General features: G+C 38.0%; 1 protein-coding gene across 1 annotated transcript in view; it reads left to right on the top strand.

Annotated features, from left to right (window-relative positions):
• The window catches only part of LOC103474005 (probable flavin-containing monoamine oxidase A), a 77,624-nt gene that overhangs the window by 29,219 nt on the left and 35,629 nt on the right, over positions 1 to 12,776 (top strand). Inside the window, exons 8-9 of the mRNA XM_008424708.2 lie at positions 1,324 to 1,424; positions 11,364 to 11,522. Coding sequence (XP_008422930.1) covers positions 1,324 to 1,424; positions 11,364 to 11,522 — 260 coding nt within the window. The remainder of the gene's footprint in view (positions 1 to 1,323; positions 1,425 to 11,363; positions 11,523 to 12,776) is intronic.

Genomic DNA, 12,776 nt, shown 5'->3' with positions numbered 1-12,776 from the left:
GTTAATAGCCTGGCTTCTGGCCAGATGTTGCCTCACCTGCCAGGCGTTCAGAAATGGTCTCGCTTTGCCTCCTGGGGATTAGCACTGCAGGGAAACGGCTTTAGTTTGTGGGAGTTAACTGACGATACAGATTAGTTTAGGTGTTGTATTAATTAATAGTTTCTTTTCTGGAGAGATTAACCTGAAATGCTGAAGTGATTAATCCTATCTGACCAATAAGAACTGCTGCATTTAAGTACAAAACATGTTATTTATAAAAAATACTGACATTAATTGACAAAGATGTTTGGTAGTCATAAAAAGAAATGACAGTGATTAAAAAATGAGGTTGAAAACAAGCAAACAGAACARACTGAAAACCAAACGAGCTAATTTTAAACCTTGACTTTGATGAACCTTTGTCTTCAAGGAACAAAATATCTTAAATAATGAAAATCAAACATTTGGTGGAAACCAATCAAGAGAAGTCAACTCAGTGCAGTGGTGGTGACAAGAACTTTTCAACATATTGGGAGCACAGCTGTGTAGACTTATGGAAATCATAGTGTGGGGTACCTTTGATAAGTTTAATAAATTAAATTAATACGTTTCAGTCTGTCAGAAATTAGTCTGGAGAATGAGTTCTTTTCTTTCCGCTGAACAAGTCAGCAATTAAGGAAGCAAGAAAGTGTCTGTATGTTTAGAGCGAACACTGAAATTGGTTGCATGTCAACTGAAATCAGTTTCATATCTGATCACACCGAAGCATTGCTTAGAAAATGTTGCTGATGCTGAGAACAAAAAACCCCCAAATCTTTCAGATTTACACAAAAACAGATGAAAGAAGTTTACAGTAGTTTACAGTCAATATTAAAAATGCATTTTTTTAATCCCATTAGATTCAGAGATGGCATTTTCCCAAAGCTTTCTGAATAAATAAAAGCATCCATTTAAGAAAACCTTGGTATATTTTGACAGGCATTCAGAGAGGACTTCTCTTTTCACTTTGGCACCTCTTGAAGTAATGAAAACAAAAACTTTGTTCGGGCCACAACTTCAAATCCAGCAAGGACATTTTTAGGTTGGCTCTTAGAAAAACAATTTTTGTATGTGAAAGGTCAAATCCAATGTAGATTTGTCTATTTTTCTTTCTGAATATATTTGTTTTTCCTTTTCTGAGAGTAAGGAAACATCCCAAGATCACAAGGACAAACCATGAGAAACAGAAAAACAAGGAAAGCCATGAAAATGTTGAAAAATTGCATGAAAAACATGCTTTTCCATTCCATCTTCTTATTGTAGTTGCCTTATAAGAGTAATATCCTGTTTTTGTTCATCCTCCAGCAAAGATCCAGTACCAGCCGGCCCTACCCAGCATGAGGGAATTCCTCACCCAGAACATGCCTGTCGGCCATATGATGAAGTTTATTCTAACGTATCAGACGGTGAGTAGCAGCGGATCACTGGAAAATATCTGAAGATATCTGAAGCGAAAGCTTCTCTGATACAGCCAAATGTTTCTGCGACTGAGTTGGTCTCAGTGCGGATAAGATTTGACCTTAAAAGTTGGAAGAGTTTACACTCTGTCTGTGTCTTATCCTGTCTGTTATGCCATCTTGTTTGGGTAAAAGGTGATCTGTGTTTGATTATCTGTGTTTATCTGATCAGCTGTTTGGAAATACAGGACAGATAGAAATGCAAAGTCACCAATCTGTGCTTCAGAGCATTACTGTTCATCTGGGGGAGTCTGAACAGATACGTCTGAGTTTGTTTGGCAACAGAAATGTTATTTTGTTTCCCAAATGTCAGAACTATGCAAAAATCACTTTTTTTTCTTTAAGAGGCCTAAAATACAGAGTACTCCAAGACTCAATCCTGGGACTCCACCTATATTTATATACTCCTAATAGCTTACGTTACAACAGAAAATAAGATTAGTTAACTTAACTATGCAGATTAAGGATGTATGATATTGATATCCAATATGCCAATATACTAAAACTCATTGGCTGATGGCCAATACCAATACCGACGTTTTTTCCTATACCTACCTACTGAAACTATATGGCTTTTTCTACTGTGGAATTAAAATACTGCATTATCTTTGTCAAGTTAGCCTGCTACCAAATGCAAATGCTAAAACGGAACTCAAAACGTTGTAATGCATTCAACTTGCATTATGTTTAATGTCAACTTTATTAATTACATTTTCTCTCTAAGACGACGACAACACTCAAACTGTGCAAATTTGACGACGTGCTGTGCTGCAGGCATCACTGTCACTTGTTTGTCATATAAAATCAGCGCCTTTTATATCGGTATGTTATTTTTGACAGAATGTCCGATATAAAATGTTACAGCTAATATCAGCCGATACGATAGTATGCTGATAATATCGTGTCCAAATGCAGGTGATACGCAGCTCTACGTTACAATGTCACCATGTGATTCTGAAACCATTCATGCACTGAACAGATGCTTACAACGTGTGGATGTGTCTTAATTTCTCAAGCTGAACAGAAACAAAAGTGAAGTTATTGTCTTTGGATCTGGTATCAGACCTGAACGTTCAGAGCCACATACAGACGGTTACAAAGTCAGCCTTTTATCACCTGAATATTATTACCAGGATAAAAGGACCAAGGGAAAGTGCTATACAAATAATCTTGATTGATTGATTGATTAATATGCAAATAATTATGCAATGTTGAGGCTATTATTTTGAAAATATCATGTAGCTTTGTTTTAAAAGATTTTTAAAAGGAGTTTCAGGAGTACCATTTCTCCGATTCTGCAATAAATATATGACGGCTTTGGAAGGAAATTGATAAAAAAAAAAAAATAAAAAAAAAAAAAGTATTTTGCTAGTTGCTAAAATCTTATTTAGACATTTAGCAAACAGAAATAATTATAGCAATTCTACCAGATCTAAAACAGAACACATTCAGTTTAATTTAACTTCACACAGTGAAGGAAAAATAGTTGCTTGTAGGTAAATATTTTAACTAATTTACTAACCCTAACACTGAAACGTGTTTACATTTATCCCTAAAATTAAATTCTCCATATGCAAAAACTAGCTTTGGAAGCTTCAGCTTCAAACCGCAAATAAATGCAGAGCTGGAGACTTTGCACAGCATCTGAGATGTATTTTCTTTCATCTTCATTTTGTCCTTTCCAACCACACCATTAATTACCAGAATGCACCTTGTTAGTAGATTAAATTTGCCAGCTGTAATGAATGCAGGATCATTAGTGCTCATGCAAACATTTATTAGATCTGCGCCTCGGCGGCACAGCGGGCCGCATTTAGATTTGCGGGAACACGTAAAATATTGTTGGCTGATTGACAGTGTGGCTCAGATGAAGCTCTGCTCCTCTTCCTGCGTGTCTGCGTGGAGTCGCCGCTTTCATGCATGACTGAAGAGCTCACTTTATACTAATTACAGCTGTGCGTTGCAGCCTGAGGGGGGGCAGGTCTCACAGACCTCAAATTAAGGTCACAAAGGTAAAGTATAGGGTACGCTCTCCTCTGGAGGATGGAAAATACTTGGTTGAAATACTGGGGAAAAAGATGAGGAGGAAAAAAAACTTAAATGAAGCTGAAAGAATGATTAAAAAAGCAGCAGACATGGCACCCTGCTGGCCTGATGGCTGGGCCACATCCGACATGACAGCAGCTTCCACGGTTCAATACGCCACTGCGAGGTGCTTGTTTTGTTCAATTTCCCATACCCTCCATGTTTTCTGTCACTCTCTGCTGCCTGCATGTGAAAAATAAGAGGAATTTATTTTTCATCTTAAAGGAAGAGAGACTTCTATATGGATCCTTAACTTCGTTGCTGCTTTCTTCTTCTGTAGTTTTGTATTAATTATGTAAGAAGATGCAAGCTACTTCACTGAGGGGAACTTGAAAGTGCTCTTTAAAGTCTCAAGGAAGTTACAAAACAATCTTATCTTCATTATGATATGCTTATCTTTCTCCTACAGCACATCCAGTCCTTTTCTCTTTGAGATGCTGTGCTGCAATTGATTTAGTAGTTTTCTAATTAGAATAGAAAAKGCCTTTATTGTCCTACTGAAGGGAAATTCAGGATAATTCTGGATAATTAACTCCATCCTCACAACCTCTTGCCATTATATGTTGAATTTATTGGTTGTTTATCACATGCAGCTTCAAGATGAGAACACCATGTTCCCTTTTTACCGAGCTAAAGGTAACCAAAGCTGTTAATTCTGGTCAGATAAACAAGCGGATCTAATTTTACATTCATCAAAGTAGAGGGGGAAAAAAATTAATATTGTGTAAAAAAAATTATATATTTTTGTCGCTTCCTGTTGTCGGTTTGAATCCTGCTCTTTCCTGCAGCCTGAATGAACCAGATGTTATGTAAGAAAAGCGACTTTCATTAAATGTCTGAGTATTTTAAATAAAGAGGCAGGTTGAGACTGAAAACTTATTGCACCATTTTTCACAGTAATTTTTCTTGGTTTGTTTTGCTTTGCCCTTTTCTTTCCCCACAAACGGCAAAAGCAAAATCACCATTTCAGTTTTTTTTCTACAAATCTCTTTTAATTTAATGCAATCTTAAAAATTAAAAACTCATTTTTGAGTTTTTCCTAATTAAAAATGTGCTCTAAAATTGTGTAGCTTCTCTATCACACCAATATGTACATTTAAAACCATGCAGTAGCTATTCTGCAATAAAAAAATAAATGTTAAGTGCTTCAATTCTCCATCCTTTAATTTGCCCTTGGATGCCTTTTCGGGGAGTTTAAATGCGGAGCAGCAATGTCTCTTCTGATTTGCTGCAGTGATTGGCACAGATTTTCTGCCTTAATGTTATTGGACAGTGACCAAAGTGTCTACTTTTAACTTTAAAGTCACATCCAGAGAAGTTTCTGTTTCGTGAACATCTAAATACACAAACGGGAGAACATGCTCCACTTTCCATTCTCTTTTATTTCACAACGTTGTAATTATATGTTTTGAACTCAAGTATGTTGATTTCATTTATTCCTCACATTGTACTGTGAAAAAATGTTTCAGCTCTAAAATCCAACCTTCTTTCAAATCCTTGTTTTCGCTGGAGACTGAAAAAGAAATTGCTGCTTGCAGCGGCCACCAAGGGTCTCAACTTGTGGGAGTGTTTCATCACAGCGCCTATTCTTTTCATTTTTGAGACCATTTTCAGGGAGGCATTTCCGAACGGCGCCTGTGTTTTGACTGGAAGCGGCTTGAGAGGAGCGCGCTCTGGAGAATACAAGCGGCTCCATTAAAATGACATCAAGAACCACCAGCAGTACCTGCTGAAGCGAGCGGAGGAGTGAGCTTAGTGCACTAAACTGCCATCTTGCTTCCCGTCTCCCTGGCGGGAACATCTCATTGAGTGGCTAAGAATTACTCTCGTGTGAAAACCTATAACCGGAGGAAGTCGGAGACGCCATGATAACAGATGGYAGCAGAGTCCTCTTTGGGATGATGTCTTCGTTCAGCGCGCAGGAACACTTTTGCCCCATCATCTCGCCAAGCTGAAGGATTTTGCATTATCAGCATAAATATTTCAGTCTGCATTCTTGATTAGTTTTATCCCCCCATWGGGTCCAATCTTTGAGGCACCAGCTTGTCCCTCTCACGGTCTGAGTCCATGGAGGGTTTCTCAGGCAGACGAAGGCATCTGTCTCTTCAATTACCAGTGACAATGCCCCCCCCCGCCCCCACCCCAAGTGGTAGGCTATTTACCAAGGCAATGCCGGTAGCAATGGAGTCRTCTTCATGTAGTTTAATAGGGCCTGAACATAGAAAAGGTATCCKATAAAGCAGATTGGAGACATTCTCCTCCACAATTGCTTGTAAATTTGATGGATTTTGTATCGTGTGCTCACAGGTATCCCTCYGTTGGAGCTTTATTCAATTAGGAGTTGCAATATTTTTGAAATATTCCAGGCACTGCAGATTATTTATACTTAAAGGGACAGTGTTATGTAAAATTGACTTTTTTTTTTTTTTTTAGCTTTACACCATGTTTAATATTGTCMCCTCGTCAAAAAGTGTTGCCTTGATTCTCATGTCTAAGAAATCCTTTAATCTCCATGGCAACCATCCAGTTGTGGGTGGAGCTAGCCCCGCCTTCAAGACGCAGCTCCTCCTGCAGTTTCCAACCCATATCTTCCCCACTCTGCTCCTTCAGACTAGCCAGCAGCAATTGGCAAACACCTGGTGGAACAGCGTATCACTACGAGCTGCTTCTCAGTGAAACGGTGGTAAAAACTTTAAAGGGTTAATGGAGGAGCGAAGCTCCGATGACTTCCTGAAGGCGGAGTTTCAAAAAAATCAGGAGTTTTTAAAGAGACAGAGTCCCAGTTTCAAGGTGTTAAACTACAAAGCCAAATTTCTTTGTTGTATTTGATACTTTTATAACAACTTAAGGTAAGTTCCTTAATTGTGCAGTTTCAGAAAACACAATAAACAATGTAAATATGGCTATAAGCTGCATAAAAATGAAGCCAGAAAAACAATTGGCACAAATAATGTTTTTATGCTTGTTGAGGACAAACAAGAATTAACCTCAACTCTCCAGTTGATTTTGCGTTGTTTACACATCCTGTCAGTAAATATAATGTTGGCAGGTTTTGTTTTTTTTCACGTGTCAAAGAAAATAAATTACACTTTTTTTCTGCTTTATTCCAGGAACAAATAATTTCTATTACTTTTCTTTTTTTCTTTTTTTTTTACCACTTCTTTGCTTGTTAAGAAGAACTGAAAATTATATAAACCAATCTCACTGGTGTGCTTCAGTCTAAACATCATGATGTGGTTATAATAACATTATGATCTACAATTTCTTTAGCTGAAATCTGTGAAAGACGGGAAACACAAAGGCAGCTTGCTGCGTTTGTCTGGTGAATAGGAGTAACTAAAGCTGAAAAACATGTTGCTGTTATTGATTTAACCTCCTCCTGTCACATTAYGTGTTGTGGATATTTCTTCACTGTATTACCAATGTCTTTATTCCCTCTRCTTTGGCCTTCCATAATTTTCTCAGAATTTACACTGAACAGAACGACCTGACRGTGGAATAACATGGGAACAAGATTGAATATATAAAGCCAACTAAACGGTTTCTCAACACAAAAAGCTTGTGAGGGCGTGTTTACTGTCGTTGTACCTTATCAGACATTAACGRACTCAGTGATTTCATGCTTCATTGACTAACATAAGGCTTTCTGCTAGGGATAAAAATGAGCTAAATATGATGTGAAAAAACTGATATACAGGCAAGATATTTGGCTTTAGCACAAACACTGCTTGGATTTTTGGAAAAGTTTTGTGTTTATATGCTACTAACGTTTTATATAGCAAACAGGATAGTTAATGATTAGTAAATGCATCAAATTTCCAGGGTTGATCCTTATTCATAATTTAKGAATAAGGACTTAATTTGTAAATTGGATAATCTTACATGCTGGATATCAATGTCTGGATCAAATCCTGACCGAAAATGATCTAATTTTGTCTAAAATTAAAGCTTTTAAGTTGACAGTTTGTTGGATTWKGGTGAATCTGATGTTTCCTRCTTGCAGGTCCAAATGTTGCATGGTTTGACCTTGAGATTGKAAAATCAGGGCACAGCTGGTCTTGGTGCTCACTGGAAGCTGTTGCCAAAAAGCTGTTGAAGAAAAGGTTGTAATGTCCTGAAAAACARTTTTGGTGCAGCAGAAGCTCTCACTTTGAAGTTCTTGGTGACCCAAAATCTTGTCCTTTAAGTCCAGGACTCTGCATGCGAGGTTATTCTGATGCAAAGCAAAGAAAACGGCAAATAAAATGAGCAGATCAGTCTCTTAATTTGAAGAATAGTGATGTAAACTGTATTTTTTACAGCTTCACTTGTACTGATGATGGCCTAACCTCATTTTAATATTGTTCTGTCAATGTTTGCAATGGAAAAATTCATTAAAAAACAAGTTTCCGCTGTCAAATGAGTGTAGAATTGATCCGACTGCACAGTAATCTGAAAACAATAAAAATTGTCACAGTAAGAAGTTTGTGTTGAACAGCTGAACTTGTGCGAACACAGGCCCGCGTTTTCATGTCTGGCGAAAGTACAGATGTTTATATAACCCTAACCGGAATGAAAAAAGRCCTAAATAATGTAATGTGATGTAAGCGTTATTTGGTGCAGATTCAAAACAGTTTGTCCTGCCCAAAAGCCTCTGTTGTTGCTACATTTAAGGCTCCTATCATTACATGAGGTCGCCGGCAGGCTACAAATAGCATATGCAAAGGGAGCCAAACTCTTATTTTTTTATGAGAACATTTGCACAACATTTGCTGGTTGTGCTGAAGGATGTAGCCATGATCCTTCCAGACAAACAYGGTGACTAATTAAGCTGACAGGTTGACACCATCCCACCCCCAAACAGCTCAGAGGGCTGTCACTCATCTGGATCAGCCTCGTCAGTCGTCTTATTCGGCCCCTCTGCCTTTTGGTAGATCAGTCCTCGTGTCATTTCAGCTCACTTCTGCCGGGTTCCTCCCATCACATCTACCCTGAAGTAGCATTGCCCCCACCTGTGGAATATGGTACCAAAGTCTGTTTTTTTTCACTTTCTGCAGACATGGCAAAAGACGAACAACTTTTTTGCTTTGGATAGAATAAAACAAACTCGAGGTCTGTGGGCCAAATCCGGTCTGCCGTAGCTTTTTATGTGGCCCTCTAGATTCTAAACACTAAATGTGMTTAAGTATTATGTTTTCAATTAAATTAATGCATTTCTTATCTGCTTACTGTCAAATTATATCAATCAGMCCCTCCTGTTTCTTGAAAATTATTATGGAAAATCACGCAAAATCGACAAATTTCTGTACTTTTTTGCACCGATACGTAGTTTATTGCAGATTTTTCTCAAAAATTGACAAAAACTTTACTTGTAATTACCTCAGCCTTAATTGATGTCAAATTATAGTTTATGATCTATATACAGCGAGTAATAAAAAGTCACATTTACCGTCATAAATAAGTGCAAATTTTACCAAATTAGTACCACAAACACTGGTTGTTATTGCAAAAAAAATCACAAAAAGTATCACAAAATCCTGGAGGGACTTAAAAGATTGTTCAGTAATGATTTAATTTTAAGAATTTGAAAATGTGAACAGGTTTTATCAATGCATTCTGGCACGACTGGCCCTTTAAGAGCCTTYATGTCAAACGACAATGAGTTTGGCACCCCTGGAGTAAAACATGAATAGGAAAATGTAAAGGATTAAAAAGATTTTTAAAAATGTTGCATTGCACATACAAATCAAATCTGGTTTATTTATTTGTTCATTGTTTTTGAACATTATGTAAGCAGCCAGGATGCCCCTGTCGGCTCTCCATAAACATCTGTATTCTTTGCTCATCTTTTTCGAGCTTCCAGGAAAATAACTCTCGATTTCTTGTGTGCGGTTTCATATTAATATTGAGAATAAATCTGTTCCAGCTGCCAATTTCCCATCTGCAACCAAAAATAAACACCTTCTTGTCATGCATGTCTTACTTCAGCGTGACATTGCCTGACTCRAATCAACGCCTGTGAATTCAGAGTTTGATTCATTTGTTCAGAAAACAAAACRGGGATCCTAATAAAGATGTTTACAAGTCACTCACTGGAATGAAACATGAAACTGTTATGATGCTGTTTATTGCAATGTATGAAAAAAAGAAAACACACAGTCATAAGGAGCGTTCACTGTTGGGTTTAGTTTTATTGCAGCTAGAGACGCCTGGCAAAACAGTTTTTACATTTTCTTATATTAAAACCCCAAATTGTTTTTTATAGGAACATTATGTGACGTAACAACACATATTATTCAAAGCTTTAAAAAATTTTGCAGAGCTCCGTTCAGTCCAGCGTTTGATGGCAGAACTATATCAAGACATGGCTGTCCGCCTTAACCCACATGCTTACACCTCTTTAAAATTAATCAGCCAAGAAGCTGCGAGAAGGACTTTGGTAAGCTGCAGAGATCCACAGCTTAGGGGGGAGAGTATTGGACAGCTAAAAGTCAAACACTCTAGGAATAAAACTCTGGAGTCGACACAAACATATGGAAGAAGATTCTCTGGTCAGATGAGATCAAAATCAAAAAGTTTTGGCTTTCATGCAAAATACCGTTTGGATCAGAAGATGAATTCTGCATAAGGCAGAAAGCTGGTTTACCATGRAGTTAGAAACAGGATAGTTCTGGRAGAAAAACTGAGCCTGCACAAGAGTGGAGACTGGGCCAGTGTGTGATAGAGTGGCCTAGTCAAAGTCCAGACCCAAATCCAGTGGGAATCTTTAGCAAAACTTAAAAATTGCTGCTCACAGATTCTTTCCATGCTCTGTCTGATAGACCTTGAGGTATTTTTCAAAGAACTGGAGGTGAAGACTTGCCTCTAAATACGTGCAGGTTCATGTGCATGCCACACTTTTCAGATATTCTTCACAGAAAACTAGAGTGAAAAAGTTTGTGCTTGTGGCAGAATTCCTTAGTTTGCACAAGTATAACATTAAAAAAATACAGATCTATGCTTCTTAATCTATGCTTCTTAACTTTGGAGAGAAATAATTTATAAATATGTTAGATTTATAATGTGAATRTCTGGTGGCCCCTGGGTTATATTTGTAACGTTAAATCATCATCTGAACCAAAATGTTTTAGTCAAACAAGGAAGTCAAGTGAAAATTTATGTCTGACCCTTTTATGTTCGTCTCAGGTCCAGCAGGTGAACTTCCTTAACCCTCAACAAACTGCAGAGCAAAAGCACCCAACGAGCAGTTAGCATTTGTAAAATTAAACACAGCTAAATTTTGTGCAACATTAATAACAGTTACAAGMGTATACAAAACCCTGCTACATGTATGTCACGTTTACAACAACCTCTGCTGACCACAGTGCTTCACAACATCAACCGAATATAAAATTGGTTTCAAAGATTGGTTTTAATTGGTTTAAAAAACTAAAATCAAATCAGTCAAGTACTAATATCTTCCCTTTTTCTTTTTTAACTGGTGTTCAAGGCCCGTCTGGACGTAAACTGACCTACTGACTGAGAGGAATGAGTGTATAAAATAAACCACTACTGTAWATACCGCAAGAAATGATGCAATCTAGAAAGAATTAGCAGAAAAATTAGTCATCAAAATGTGGCCCCCGCGCTGTCAGCTTAAAACAATTCTGCCTCTGAGCGGATCCACTTCATGCTCCCCTGCTGAAAATCAAAGAAACTCTTCTTTTCATTATCTTTGTTCTCAAAATTGGATGCCCATTTAGCATCTCATTCGGGATTTTCACTGTTGACTTGAATTTATCGTCAAACCGCTGATGGAGCCGGAACGTCTCTGTCTTCCTGCAGGCCTTCTGGAAGGAGAAGGGTTTCTCCGGAGAAATCGTGGCAGGATCTTCCACCGACTGTCCGTTCTGTGTCACCTTTGACGCCACCAGCCCGCGTGGGAACCCGGCCCTGGTGGGCTTCATTTCCGGCCGGGAGGCGACTCTTTGGAGCGCCAGAGAGGTAAAGTCAATAGGGGCTGAGGCCGGTCTAATCAGATTATTACGAACCTGTGTTTATCTTAGCAGAGCTCTCATGCTGCGTGCAGCAGCCGCTGCTGAGGCGTGTTTGATATTTGATTTGAATTCAGCATGATCTCATGTGAAGTCGTGGAGCATGCCAATGGTGAAATGAGGAAAGCGAGATGTATTCATAGCGGGTATAAAAGGCTCAAATATCGGTCACGAAAACTAAAATGTTTTCAAACATTTATTTATTCCCCATTTTCTCTAAAAATAACAGGCTACATTAGCATTACAGAGAGGTTCATTCGATTTCGACTGCATGTTGAGGGTTGGTGCAGATTTCCATTGTGTGTGGAGACAAAGGCAGAGTATTGTGTCTTGTCATAATAACAATATTACTTGAGTGCAGCATTAAGAAAATTGCATCCAGGAATGAGGCGGATGGAGGGGCGGATGCTGCTGCCAGCTCACAATGGCTATTACTTCATAAAAWATAGCAGATAAAAGCATTTTTAAGTGGCCCAAAACAAAACCCAGTGTGAGGGACATTTATGTCTAAGTGCCCTGTGCAACGGACATCTGGCACTTTTAGTTTATTAGGTGTTAATTGGCTGGAAAATGAAGATGTGGCTTTATGTTTGCTCTGGATGTGAGGTGAAGGAAAAGATTTTATTAAGATTACTCCAGGAAAAATATAATTAGTGGACATTGTGCTGCCAGTACCTTTGAGTAGTTTTTCTGATTAGCGAGGTTTCTTTCCTAGACAAAGTAAATGACAACTCTATAAAAAGAAAGTACACCTGACTCCATGTTTTTGTGTGTAGCTGTGTTTCTTTCCAGTGTGAAGCCAACAAGTCTCTGTTGTTACCAACTCAGTGTTCTTGTTCAACCAGGTCTCCTTTTTGGGATGAAGCCTTTCTCAGAGCTTTTGGTGGTTTTAGTTTTGTATTTTTCTTTTCAGYAGAAAGTACACTTGGCTCAGTGCTTTTGTTTTTTAACTGAATCTCTTTTCTCTTTACTTTCAAGCACTTTTTATTTTTGTCCAGCTCAGTTTTTCTGATTAGCCAGGTTTTTTCCCTATTATTATGAAAATCAATAAATGACRAAGCTATTGTTGACATTACCTTTTTTGCAGTGCTAAAATAGCATAGAAAGTCCAACATGTTTTTGTGTTTAGTTATGTCTTTTTTCTGCATGAAGCCAATAATGTAGCTATTCTCTGTTGCTAGCGGGTCAGTTGCTCTTGTTTAAC

Source organism: Poecilia reticulata, linkage group LG12 (genome assembly GCF_000633615.1).
Source record: "Poecilia reticulata strain Guanapo linkage group LG12, Guppy_female_1.0+MT, whole genome shotgun sequence".
NCBI lineage: Eukaryota > Metazoa > Chordata > Actinopteri > Cyprinodontiformes > Poeciliidae > Poecilia > Poecilia reticulata.
Note: the sequence above shows the minus strand (reverse complement) of the source record. Positions and strands in the feature narration are given on the sequence as shown.